Here is a 12,618-nt window from a genome sequence, read left to right on the forward strand (position 1 = left end):
CAAAAATGCCCCAATCTTCAAACAACCAGAATCAAATGGCAAAATCCTTCCTAAATGCTTTAAAAATACGATGGGTTTTCCCTATTTTCCTCTTTAAAAATCATTTCTAAAAACTGCCGAGACTAAGAATATATAATCTTCCTTTAGTTTACTGCTTAGCTTTCAAAGACAGAAAATTACTTAAGAAACCAAACATAACCCCTGAGTGTGGCACAGGTACATGTCAAGAATTTAAAAAAAAAAAAAACAAAAAAAAAACCACTTAAAAAAAATTTCCCAGAGTGGTAGTGCTGCAAATTACAGAATTCTTGAGAAACGCGCAGAGCGGTGGTCTGGGGTGTTCCGAACCAGATACGGCATCAGGGAGACAACCACTCAAGCACACAAGTGGCATTTTGTGATCAAATTTATTTTTTGTTTAAATTTCATTTACTTTGTTTTACTGTAATTTACACAAGAGACTGCCAAGTAAACTAGGTATTTTACATTCACCACACATTCCCTCAAATCTCCACAGTTGTTAGAAAAACATTAAAATCCATGCACCGGGCTCTCATTTCCATGTGCGCCTAAGCTCCCGATGATACTACAGATGCCAGTGAGAGTTAAGTTCATTAAAAGGAGAGGGCTAGACTCTTTATTTCACAAAATTAGCAATAATCTTCCTTGCACCAAACTCTTTGCAGACAGTGATTATGCTCTGACAAAACCTATCTTACAACAGTGCCCAGAGAGTAAACATCGGTCTTCATCCTGAGTACACAAAGGCTATGAAACGTGGTTTGTGGCTGAGGGTAACAGGGAATGGCAATGCAGTAGTGATCCCAGACATCCTTCCTCGTCTCATTCACTCAACTCACTCCAGTGCGGGAGGGAAGCGGGCCGCGTGGGAAAACGAGAAGCGGTGAGGGCAGGACTGTCAGCAAATCAGATTACTAATGTGATTTGATTGCAGGGGTTGGCGTGTTTTAGGAGGGATGCGAGGTTAAAAAAGACAGTTTGTGACCTGAAGGCTTCAACAATATAATTCTATTCAAGCTTCCAGGACTGACAGGGGAAAAACTGGATTCAGACAGGGAAAGCTGATAAAAATCTTACCTAGCTATTGTTCCTTCCTTTAAAACAACGACAACAAAAAACAAGAACAAAAAAGTGGCAGCAGCTTCTGACCAGCATTCTCATGATGCTTGTTCAGGGTCTGTTCTGATGACGCCCGACTTGGGAGCACGTCCCGCAGTCGGAGGTCCCCCAGCCTCTTGGCAGGGCCTCCTGACCGCGCCCAGGCCACACTCGCACTGCCTCCTAAACGGTTCCTATCTCAAAGTCACCTTCTCCGGCTTGAAGTGTGTGTTTCCACGGTAAGAGCAAAATGTTATTACTAACTATATTCCATCATGTGAGCGCTGAGGAATCTAGACCATTTGCATAGTTTCAAGCTGTAGTTACAGAAAACTGTCATCTTCAAAACGAGACTCCACGCAGTGCTATACTTCCGGCTTTTCTACACAGCCTACAATACTATTAAGACTAATTTCTTCATCAATGTGTTTGCCTACCAGGAGCCTGAAAATTGTCTAGTGTTTATTATAAATCACAAACCGTCATCTCCATTTTTGCTAGCTTTGATGTAGAAAAATATCTGAAATTTAAAATACAAAAATCCAATAAAAACCAGAAATCTTTTAAAAAGGATTTTTCCCTCGGGACAAACAAGTAAAAACTGGCCTGTAACTTTGCTCCTTACTTTATAGATATTGTCAAATTTGGCTACAAGATAATGACCATCCAGAAATAAATAGTTATAAATACATTCAGAGTTTACATTCCAAATTCATTGGAATACCAAAAAATTTTGAAGAAATTTTCTGTGGGCGTCTACTGCTTATGAGACTAAAATAAAAATTTATAAGAAACTGACTTAAAAGAAGAGAAAAACAACACAAAAGGCTATATATGTTGGTCCACAACTTGACATTTATGAAACATACCAGCTAGTATTACACTGCAGTCAATTTGTCCATTAACGGTATTACTCTGATAATTATTAAAATCTGCTCCAGGTATATATATTGAAAATATTTTCTTTTGCATTCTTGCTGAAGATAGGTACAGTACTTTGGAGAAATTGTACTAATCCCTTCAGTATGTCTGTATGTACATATATACACAAGTGTGTGTATCTGGATCTGTAGCTCTACATGCGGTTTATATACAGCTACAGACATATGCACACATACATATATACACACGTGGTTGAGAACCTGTGCGTGTGTGTGTAACATCACAAGCACACATCTGGGAAACGTCAACACTGCAAGATACTGGTCAGATTCTTCTTCACTCATCACTGGCCGCGCTTGTTCCCCTCACTTGACCTTGATTACGTAACTGTAAGAAAAGTGAAAGACAGTGCAAAATGCGTTAAAATACAGAGACACAGAAAATGTTAGACAGCAGCATGTCACACACACTCTCCAAAAAAAATTTCTCATTATGTAGCAAAACTTTTGGCAGAAAATGTACCCCAACTACTGCATCTTATAATTTCCGTCTGTTTAAAAAGATTTTGGTCTTACTACTAATGGCACAATATACGGTCTCATCAGAGGGGAAAATAAAGTCAAAGGAGAAATAAATCACAAAAACTCAGGGGAGTTTAACAAAAGTAACAGTAACTTAAAACAATTTTTTAACGAACATGGAATTTAAACAAAGTGTTTTGGGGGAATCTTGGAAGAGTTATTTCATTCTTATTTGGCGCTAGTTTTTCTCACAACTGAACACTTTACTCATCCTGATGTTCAAAAATTAAAGAGCAGGTGGTTCATGTGGGGCAGAAAAGAACCACCGTGGAGGGGAGTGTTACATCTTGTTCTTCTTCTCAATAAACATCACAGTTCAACATAAACAAATGCTGACAGCACACTGTCCACTTTTGTTCACTCACACCGGTTTCAATTTGTGAGGTAGATTTTGATGCTGTTTTTTTTTTGGGCGGGGGGGGGCCTCTCTGGGAAAATCTGTTATATGGGCATATAATGTGTTAGAGATATAAGAGCACAGAAATGTTTTACACCATAAAACTCAGGTGCATTTACGCAGAGTACAGAACTGTAATGACTGAAGATGAAATATCAAGGAAGACTTTCTGGTGCACAGAAAATACTTCAGCTAAAATGAATTCTTGAGGTTGGCTTGTATGGTATGGGACAGAGGACCTTTGTTTGATTTTAAGTGTTTTTACATATTTCCTTACTAACTACAAATGGTTCTACAAAGAACCAGGTCCACCGAGTCAGTACTGAAGACTCAGCTAGCTTCTAGGACAATGATCCATGATGAGTGAGTGCACCCGGCAGCGGGGTTCTAGCCCACTGAGAACTAACCCGGGATGACTAAATTCAACCTGGTCCACAGGCGAAAGTTTTAAAGACTACAACAGTGTTCACTATGATTTTCTAAAATATTTATCTTTTAAATTCTAAAAATAAAACCACATTTAACACTTAGAGCTTCTGCTCAGGAAGTTAACTGCCCATCACCACAAAGGTATAGGTTTGTAAACACCTTTTTACCCAGGTCTTCACTTACACAGTTTGACATTGTCTCTGACCCTACAGGGGACTCATCTAGACATCAGCAGCCGACGTGCCTCGAACGGAACCCCTCTTACGCATCTAAACGTAAAATAAAATTGTGAGCTGCTGAAATCAGACTCTAAATAGGGGTTAGTAAGCAAAGGAGGGGGAAAAGATCTAGAAGAGATTATGAAGTGATGGCTGTTTATAACCATATCCACATTAGAAGTTCTGAGGCCCCTCAAATAACCTTGGTTTAAAGACATTCCTGCAAAAGGCTTTTCTTAGCACACAAAAAAAGGGTATTTATCCTAAAATGTAAAAAACAAAAGCCTGCAGACTGATATGAAATTACCAAAAACAGCCAGCGGGTAAAGAAATTGTTTTCCAATATAATGTGAGAAAATGCCCCAAGGGTCTGGGCCGTATCTTTAGAGTCCCTAGGCCAGGCAGGAAGCCGCGAGGGTGTGGGCCACACTTCTGCCGCTTCTGAGAACAGGGCTTCTCAGTGGAGTCCTATAAAGGAAGTTTACTGAAAGGAGGGAGAATGAAAGGGAGAAAAAGCAAGCACAATGTATGGCACAAAAACAAGTTACGGCAAACCACGAAGGGCACACAGATGCATTAGAAAGGACAGGCATTCCTAATAGCCTCCAGACAAGGGAAAGAACTCAGTGAGAAAACAAAAAACCAAACGAACGGAAAACGAACAAATGCAATAAATACATTAAAACTCAACACATCCTCACACCCTCCCCCCAACCCAAGAAGGACCAGCTGAGAGCAGGTAAAATGTTAACCGAAAGCCCTCCTTCAGCTGCTGAGCCTTAACCCTGGGCAGTTCTCCATGGATCAGAGGCAGAGGCATTCCTCGTGTGCCTAACCTCTTAAGATACTAGTTCTCTCCAGGGCCAAAACCCCTTTGAAATAAATCCAATTCTTAAAATATTTGCCAATTAAGAGCATTAAAGCATTATCAAATTCTATCATCAAGTGTCAGGGGATCAGGACCTCAAAAAAAAAAATTCCTGCGTGGGGAAGAGGACTCTAAAATGGGACGCCTTTTCAGAAGGCAGGTGCTTTCTGGGTAGGCGTTCTTGGCCTGCAGGCTTGATGCTGCCCAGATTCTGAGGATGCCTTCACAAAGCCACAGTTAGGACTCAAAGCAGCAGCATCTTGATTCTGTGATGTGGAATCAAGCTCTCCCCAACGACCTATAGCAAATAACTTAAATGGGATTGAATGTTAAGATGCAGCACTTAATGCTGAAATTTGTCTTAAAATGTTTTTGAGATATCTGACAAAGCAACTGCTATGTACCTTCACTCTGAAACAATAACAGATTTTCTACCAGCTTTCTGAGGGAATTAATCAGTTTCAGGAGTGTGGGTACAAGAATGGTGACAACTGTCTAAGGAATTGGGCTTTCGCCTATCTTACACCTTCTTCTCCAGTGCAATTCCCAACTCACCAATAAGTGATATGCATGGAGCAGCAGCTGCACCTGCAGACCCACTGCCACTGATGAGAGCAAGAGTCACCAGCTCCACAGCAGAAGTTCGCAGTGTATTGACACTGGGACTATTCTGTGTTTGGGTATCACGCGGCTGAGAACTTGTCGGGGAAGCAAGAGCACGTCCGTGGGGGCAGAAATCTCAGTCAAGTTCTGCCCAAGGGGTCCAGAGATAGATAAGGTGCAGAGCCCAAACCAGGTAGGGCTATATGGATCACCTGGTCAATGGTAACTGCCTTCCTCCTAAGACACACAGTTCTTCAGCATAACAATTAAAAACTGACAGAAGGGCTCACTCCCGAGGGTTTGAGCTGTTGGGAAATCCTTGTTGGAAATGCCAGTGCTGCATCATGAGCTTAGCGTGGATGGGTATCTTGCTGTTTCTGTTTCACGTTCCGCGGACACCCACCAGCTGCTCAGAAAGGCTGAAGAAAGAGCTGGCAGGTATCCCTGGAGCCTGGAGCGCTTGGAGGGAGTGAAACCAGGCAAGGCAAATGGGACTAAAACGGGATAGGGTATCAAGGGTCAGGCGTAGCTTGTTAGAGTCAGGGAAAGGCACCTGACTCTTGAAAAAGGGAACACAGGAATGGGAGAAGGGCCTGGAAAGAAAGGTAGGAAGTGCCCCTGACCTGCTATATTTTGCCTGTGGCTAGACTAAAAATAAGGGGGGTGGGTAATCTTCCACTCTTGCCATTTCCTCACGCTACTCCCTGTATCCAGAACTCAGAGCCCTAACATTAGTGCGAGAAACTGGGGTCAAGGACACTTCTGCTGGCTAGTCTAGAAACCAAACTCTAATTTATAACGTCTCTATGGGAAAATACGTTCCAAATTTCAAACAATCAACTAAAATTTTTTGGAACAAAATGCATTCAAGAGTTAGAGTCGGCCTATAGTTTATGTGTAAGATAAGGTTAAAATATTTTATTGCCTTATAAAGAAAATATGTCCTAGTCCTCTCCGAAGGTTTACATAAAGCTAATCAGAAGCAGATCTGCTGTAATCACCAAAAGTAAGCAATTTTAAACAGATTCTTTACGATGCTATGTGCCAGAAAAATAGATTTCCTTTTGTGCCAAAGAACCTGATTTGCTGCCACTCTCCCGTGATTAAATGGAGTTTCTGCCTCACGCGCAGGCGTCTGTCAAATGCTCACACCTGCAGGGCTTCCAAAACTGGGCCTGCTGGCAGGACTCGAGATGACCGCATGGAAACCACTAGCGGGCCCTGGACATTCCTTGGGTTCGTTTCCCCAAAGGGCCTATTGCCAACTGAAGACACGCATGGCCCAGGGCAAAAACAAAACCAGACACATGCAAGGGGAAGCCAGAGAAGAATCCAACCCGAGGAGAGAAGACGCCCACTGGCTGCAGGCCCTGCCCACTGGTGGTGGGGAGCAGCTGGGATGGGCCGTCGCACTGAACTGTAGCATCCTGACCGCTCGCCCAAGGATCACCTGAATCTGCCTAAAGCTTAGGAAGAAAGAAATAAGGATTCACTGCCACCTGGGGAAAGCAGAGGAGGCATTCCAGTAACACCACCACTAGCCTTACCTTTTCTACAAAAAAAAAAAAAAAAAGCGAACCAGGACTTAATTGCGCTAACATTTGTAAACTTGCTGTAATACAAGCTGAGCCAGAAACAACTTAGTCTGACAAAGTGTCCGAAAGGACTGTGAACCAGGAGCCAGCATAGTGAACCACAGCCAGTGTGTCATAAAGAACAGAGAACCACTAGATATTGAACAGGTAACAAATTCCAGACTGACAAAACTCTAGTCTACCTTCATGCAAGATGCTCAGCAACAGAGAAATCAGAATACGTGAAGCAACAGCAGTGTCTAAGAAACTCAATTTTGATGACAGTAAGTAGAACAGGGAGTGGCTTTTAATAACACTCTTCCTAATTCTAACTCTGTATTTACCAAGCATGTATACGGTTTTAGAAAAGGGAAAATTAGAGAATTGCCACAGCACAGCCAGTCTTACTGTTTCTAGTTCTTTCTGAGTCTCGTCTTCCATTCTCCTAATGTCTTCCATTGTCAGATCAATCCACTTGTCAATCCAACAAAAAAGCTGGCGATGAAAGTTTGTAAATATCCGTTTTTCTTGCTTTTAAAACAAAGGAGAAAAGTAGAATAAGATGGCAAAAACCTAAGATTAATGACACAGTAACTTGACATGTTCCAATTAACCCATGAAATTTACGTATTATTTTGTTCAAAAAGACTACTCTCTATTTATGGAAATCATAATTCCATTGTATTATCAATGTGTACAGCAAAATTAAAAAAGAATACTTTCCCTGTGAAATGGAAAATAATCTCCCTGACAAAGGTGTCATGATCTAGTAGAAACTAAAAAAATGTGGTGTGTATGACCTAAGCCAACATATTCCTACTGGGCCTGATTTATTTTTACCTTTTTCTAAATGTCAGTGAGCAATGATCAACTAGATTTCTTCTGCTATAAAACTATATATTGTCATTCTTCACATCCCTCCAATTCAGTGGAACACTGTGAGGTGGGTTACAATAATGCACTGAAAGAAGAGTCCTGGGTTTTTTATTAATCATTACAAACGCTCCCTTAACTTTTCTACAAAATATGTTGCTGCCACTATTATATTTCAAAAAAGCTCATGCATATAATTAGTGGTTGGTTTCAACTGCTGGATTATTTAAGTTTTATTCAACTTTCCCAAGAAGAGAGAAAACTGCATGGAACAGTAAGTACTTCTGGGCAATCTTCAACTTAAAATTTTTTTTCCATGAATAGAAAGGACTTCATCAATTACATGTGTGACTTCTATTTATCAGAACTGGACTGTTAATGTATGATTAGGATCCAAGAGGAAGGAAGAACGCCAATATTTACAGAATGCCTACTGTAGGCCAACTGTAAGCAGGCCATGAATAAACAAAGTTTCCAGTACTTTGAGATCCTTGTCTTATAAATATTACAGCAGCTAGTTTAAAAATAGAAAAGTTATGATGAAACAGACACAACTAATTGTGGAGATGTGAGATAGAATGAGGACTTCTTTATAATAATAACAGAATGAACATTCACCCTACAGGAAAAGCAAATATCAAGGAAACGTTTCAACATTCCTAGGTAGTAACAACCGTATGCATTTATAAAATTCCAATTCTCCCTTCCTCCTAGATCTAACTGCCCATGTTACTTTCACTTTAATACAGGCATAAAAAAAGAAACAAGTGCACCTTAGTTCAGAGTGAGCCTTAGTTCAGTAAGGACCTCTAAAGAAGATAACCCTGTGAGAACACAAGGCACACATATATATCTGGAGTGACATGGAGGGCGGGGGTAGGGGTCCAGCTGAGCTGGGGCAGAGGAGCCCTTCAGCAGGCTGGGCCTGCTCTCTCCCTCCAGCCAGGATCCTCTTGGGGACGTGCTGTACGGGGAAGGGGCTCTCTATAGAAGTGCTGGGACAAACCATAAGGTAAGCACTTTGAACCAAAAGCTGCTGTGTTCATCCACAAATAAAGTCCCTTAAAACCTCTGCTGCCATCTGTCTTTGCTACTTCGAGGGATACGAGGGACACAAAGAAGGGCAGAAATGAATTATGTAGGGACAGTAATTTTCATAATTACAAAGGAGGAAAAAAGTAACCTGAGAGAAGATATCCCATTAATAGCTAGCTCCGATCTCACCCTAAATCCAAGTCACCAGGGTTTGAACAGATTTTACCTTCTGAATGAAGTTTTCTACTTTGCTTTGCAGTCCCCACCACTTGAATTTGATGGTCACCAACTTATAGGCACACATCTGAGGACAGTCAGGGCTGTTTGCCAGCTCCTTCTAGATGAGAAAAATTGAAAAGGAGAAGTCATGACTTAAATATTTCTGTTTTCATTAAAATTGACTGTTGTGTAATGACATCACAGATATAGATATACGAAGAAAATTACAATCTCATGTGTTTAATTCAGATATTTGAAAAGTTGAAATCATGTTAGCAAAAGCCACAGTATTCCCCTGCTGTAAACCCTCCGTCCGCAGACCAAGTTACTTCCTAGCTCTAAAGTTTAATAGTTGTGTTGCTCTGCCTCAAATTGCCCTATTCAGATTTCCTATTAAATACCAACTTCCATTCACATCAAATCAGTAGTGAGCCTTTAATATATAAGGGTTCTCACAATGCCATTACCACATTCCCACCGCGGATGCGGCGAAGCACAATAAAAAATGACAAGAAAGTTCAGCCTTCTTTCGTGTCTTCAGATATTGGCAAGTAGAACTGCAGTGTTTATTAACTGAGGTACTTTCAGTGGAAGGGGGATATGAAAAGTGATACAACAGCAAAAATGATCTGTAATTACCAAACATTTGGAGGTCAATCCTATACATACAGACTTCAATTTCCAAAAATGACTACACCTCACAGTTTAAATGGTGTAGTCAGGAATCAAATCAAGACTTGTTCTGGTAAACAAGGGAAAATAAACTTTTTTTTTTTTTTTTTTTTTTCTTTTTTTTAAAGAGCCGAGAGAGGCTGGGCATAGTGGCTCATGCCTGTCATCCTAGAGCTTTGGGTGGCTGAGCTGGGAGGACCACCTGAGGCCAGGAGGTGAAGAACAGCCTGGGTAAGACAGCAAGACCCTATTTCTAAAAAAAATACATAAATAGGCCAGGCACAGTGGCTCACGCCTGTAATCCAGCACTTTGGGAGGCCAAGGCAGGCAGATCACTCGAGGTCAGGAGTGTGAGACTAGCCTGGCCAACATGGTGAAATCCCGTCTCTCCAAAAAATATAAAAATTTGCCAGGAGTGCTGATGGAAGCCTGTAATCCCAGCTACTAGGGAGGCTGAGACAGGAGGATCACTTGAACCCGGGAGTCACAGGTTGCAGTGAGCTGAGATCATACCATTGCCCTCTATCCTGGGCTACAGAGCGAGACTCTGTCTCAAAAAATATAATAAAAATAAATTAACTGGGGTGAAAGGTAGGACACTGCAACCTATGTTATTACTGATGATTTCTATGAGTCTTAGTGAGGCTTTGCCTTATTGAGTGAGTTTGCTATATTAGCATGGTTATTTTCAGGAAGGAGTGAGTGGGGTTCCAGGAGCTTGCCGCATACTTCAGTAACTTAAATATATAGGTCCACTTCCAAGGTGATGTGTACAGGAGGCCAAAATACTCCTGAACTGACCCAGAAAAGCCTGGAACAGGTTCACAGCAGTGAGCAAACACAGGCATGGCCCTGCCCTCAGGGGCTCAGTCCACTGCAGAAGGCACATATCAAAGTACCACGGATAGCAGAAGCATTCTGCAGACCACAAGCGCCGCCTGGGGAAAAGAGCCATTCTGTAAACTTGAAGCCCTAATGTTGGTGTGATTACAAGCTGATGGGTTTTTTTGTTTTTAAAGCTACATCTTAGAACTGTTGTGAGGCTGTGAGGTTGTGAGGACTGAGTAAAACAGCGTATGTTCCAGGCTTAGTAGGTGAGACTCAAGGGCTTAATACACATTCGTTCTGTCTCTTTCTCTTGTTCTTTAATAAGTGTTGTATTGACCACCTTTGAATCTGCAAGACAGTTTTAAACAAATTGCCTCATAAGAGTAGAAAATCAGTGCAACACTATGGAGACCTCTTTTAGAAAAACTAAATCACTGAGTCAAAGTCCCAAAGCAACTTCTCCCAAGGACTCTTCCCTTGTCACTGTTGTCCTCGGCTTCACATGGTGGTACCCGGACATCACTGGATCAGTCCCACTGGGTCCGCCACCATTACTTGTCAGTTTCAACTTACCAGCTTCAACGCATCCCATTTTCAAAAGCTGTGTGTGAGCAAAGACTCTTTCTCCAATCAGCCACATAAATTCAAAAATTTTTGATTAATTTCTAGGTCTTATTCTAAACCTCAAGAAATTATTTTTCCTTTATGTGATTAAAAAGCACCAGACCACATTATCTCCCCCCAAATTATCTATGATGGCTCCGTTTTAAGTTAATTCTAAGGATATACTATATGAAAAAATTCTATCTTGGAATTATGAATGGGACTAAACATTCTGTAGTCCTACATGATTGATCAGCCTTTCTCAAGACATCTGTTCTGCAATAACATTTCATCTTCTGAAGAATAACCTGATCCATGGGCTAAATCAATGAGGTAACACCAGTAAGCCATTAAATAAAAATATTACTGTGAACTGTCCTCTTGCAGTGAGCTCTGTTAACAAAATAACTTGGGTAGCTTAGCTCTATTTTTCCAAGACTTGCCCCCCATAAAACAGAGTAGAAATGTGAAAATCAGGATGTATGTGTATGTGTACACACACACCCGCCCCATACTTTAGTATATAATTCAGCAAGTATTAAGTGGGTACCATTTACCTTTTACTCTGTGCTAGGTGCTGTCAGGGGACATAAATGTAGCTGGTAGAGAAGAGGATAATTAAGTAAATAATGCTGCCCGTGGTGTCAATATTCTCTTCCAGCAAACACCCTCCTGTTGGGGATGCTGGCCCTGTGCTGAAATCAAATAATTACACACTACTCCCCTTGCTCTGCAGGCCCCTGGCACTTAAGCTGGGCTCCTGGGTGCAGAAGCAGTCAACAACCCTTCCATAAGACATAGCTAGCTTCTAAGTGCCCAGCTTTATTGAAATGACAAAGAAATTGGTCTTTCACAGATCATTTGATCAATAAACAATGAGCCAATGCTTTCTAATCCAATGAATGTGACTGAAAATCCTCATATGCAATACAATTTTGGTATACATAGAATATGGCACTTAATTTTGAGATATACCTGCCAAACAGTAGTATTAGACTAGGTGTAAGGGGACTTGGGTTGCAGTTCCTATTATGCAAGGTAACCCTGTTTATCATACGGGAGGATCCTTAACTTCTCTCTGGGCCTCGTTTCTCCATCTAACAGGAAAAACTAGACTCCATCAGAACTCTTCATTCTCCACTGAGGGAAAACTAAAAGCAGGGGTGAGTGAACTAAGGTTCTTGAGGGCCAGGATTGGTCCAGGGTATAGGTGGTAAATACCACACATTCTTGACATCCAATGGCTTGTCCTAAAACTTCCTATAATTTTGTGTTTTATTCTATACTATGCCTGGGCTTCAGAAAATATTCCTCTGCCTGCCACCCACCCACAGTGAATTTCCTCTATGGCTGAGTACTCCACACCAAAGCACTGATGAACTCTAAGATACTTTCCAGATCGAACATCAGAAGGTCCTATTAATTATGGGCTGCTGAAAGCTTTCTTACACAACTTCAAATCACAGGACACCTTGTACCAAATGAAAATCTTGGTTGTACCTAGCAGAACGTTGACGCTTCAGAATTCTCCAGCAATTTTATAAAAACAATGGGATGAAGCATGGTTCTAATTAAAGGAGTAAGCTAAATGTAAGACAAAAATGCCTATACTAAACTTGAGCTCCCAGAACAGAGCATACACACGTGACTTCAACAATTAACCAAGTTTACTTCTCACATTCTTTCTAGTGACTCTGGCAAGCTGTTCAAATCAATT

The 12,618-nt window shown here is 41.1% G+C and overlaps 1 protein-coding gene across 2 annotated transcripts in view; it reads right to left on the minus strand.

The window, feature by feature from the left end:
• Window positions 1–388: 388 nt before the first annotated feature.
• Window positions 389–12,618, minus strand: part of PITPNB (phosphatidylinositol transfer protein beta) — a 67,890-nt gene continuing 55,660 nt past the window's right edge. The window contains exons 9-12 of one of the 2 annotated variants that reach the window (XM_032256527.1): window positions 8,806–8,916; window positions 7,080–7,202; window positions 3,592–3,677; window positions 389–2,388 (exon numbers count right to left, since the gene is read on the minus strand). In XM_032256527.1, the coding sequence (XP_032112418.1) occupies window positions 3,630–3,677; window positions 7,080–7,202; window positions 8,806–8,916 (282 nt within the window). In that variant the 3' untranslated portion in view covers window positions 389–2,388; window positions 3,592–3,629. The remainder of the gene's footprint in view (window positions 2,389–3,591; window positions 3,678–7,079; window positions 7,203–8,805; window positions 8,917–12,618) is intronic. The other variant, XM_032256526.1, reaches the window with a different exon arrangement.

Source organism: Sapajus apella, unplaced genomic scaffold (assembly GCF_009761245.1).
Source record: "Sapajus apella isolate SASKATOON/1434 unplaced genomic scaffold, GSC_monkey_1.0 scaffold95, whole genome shotgun sequence".
In the NCBI taxonomy this organism is placed as follows: Eukaryota; Metazoa; Chordata; class Mammalia; order Primates; family Cebidae; genus Sapajus; species Sapajus apella.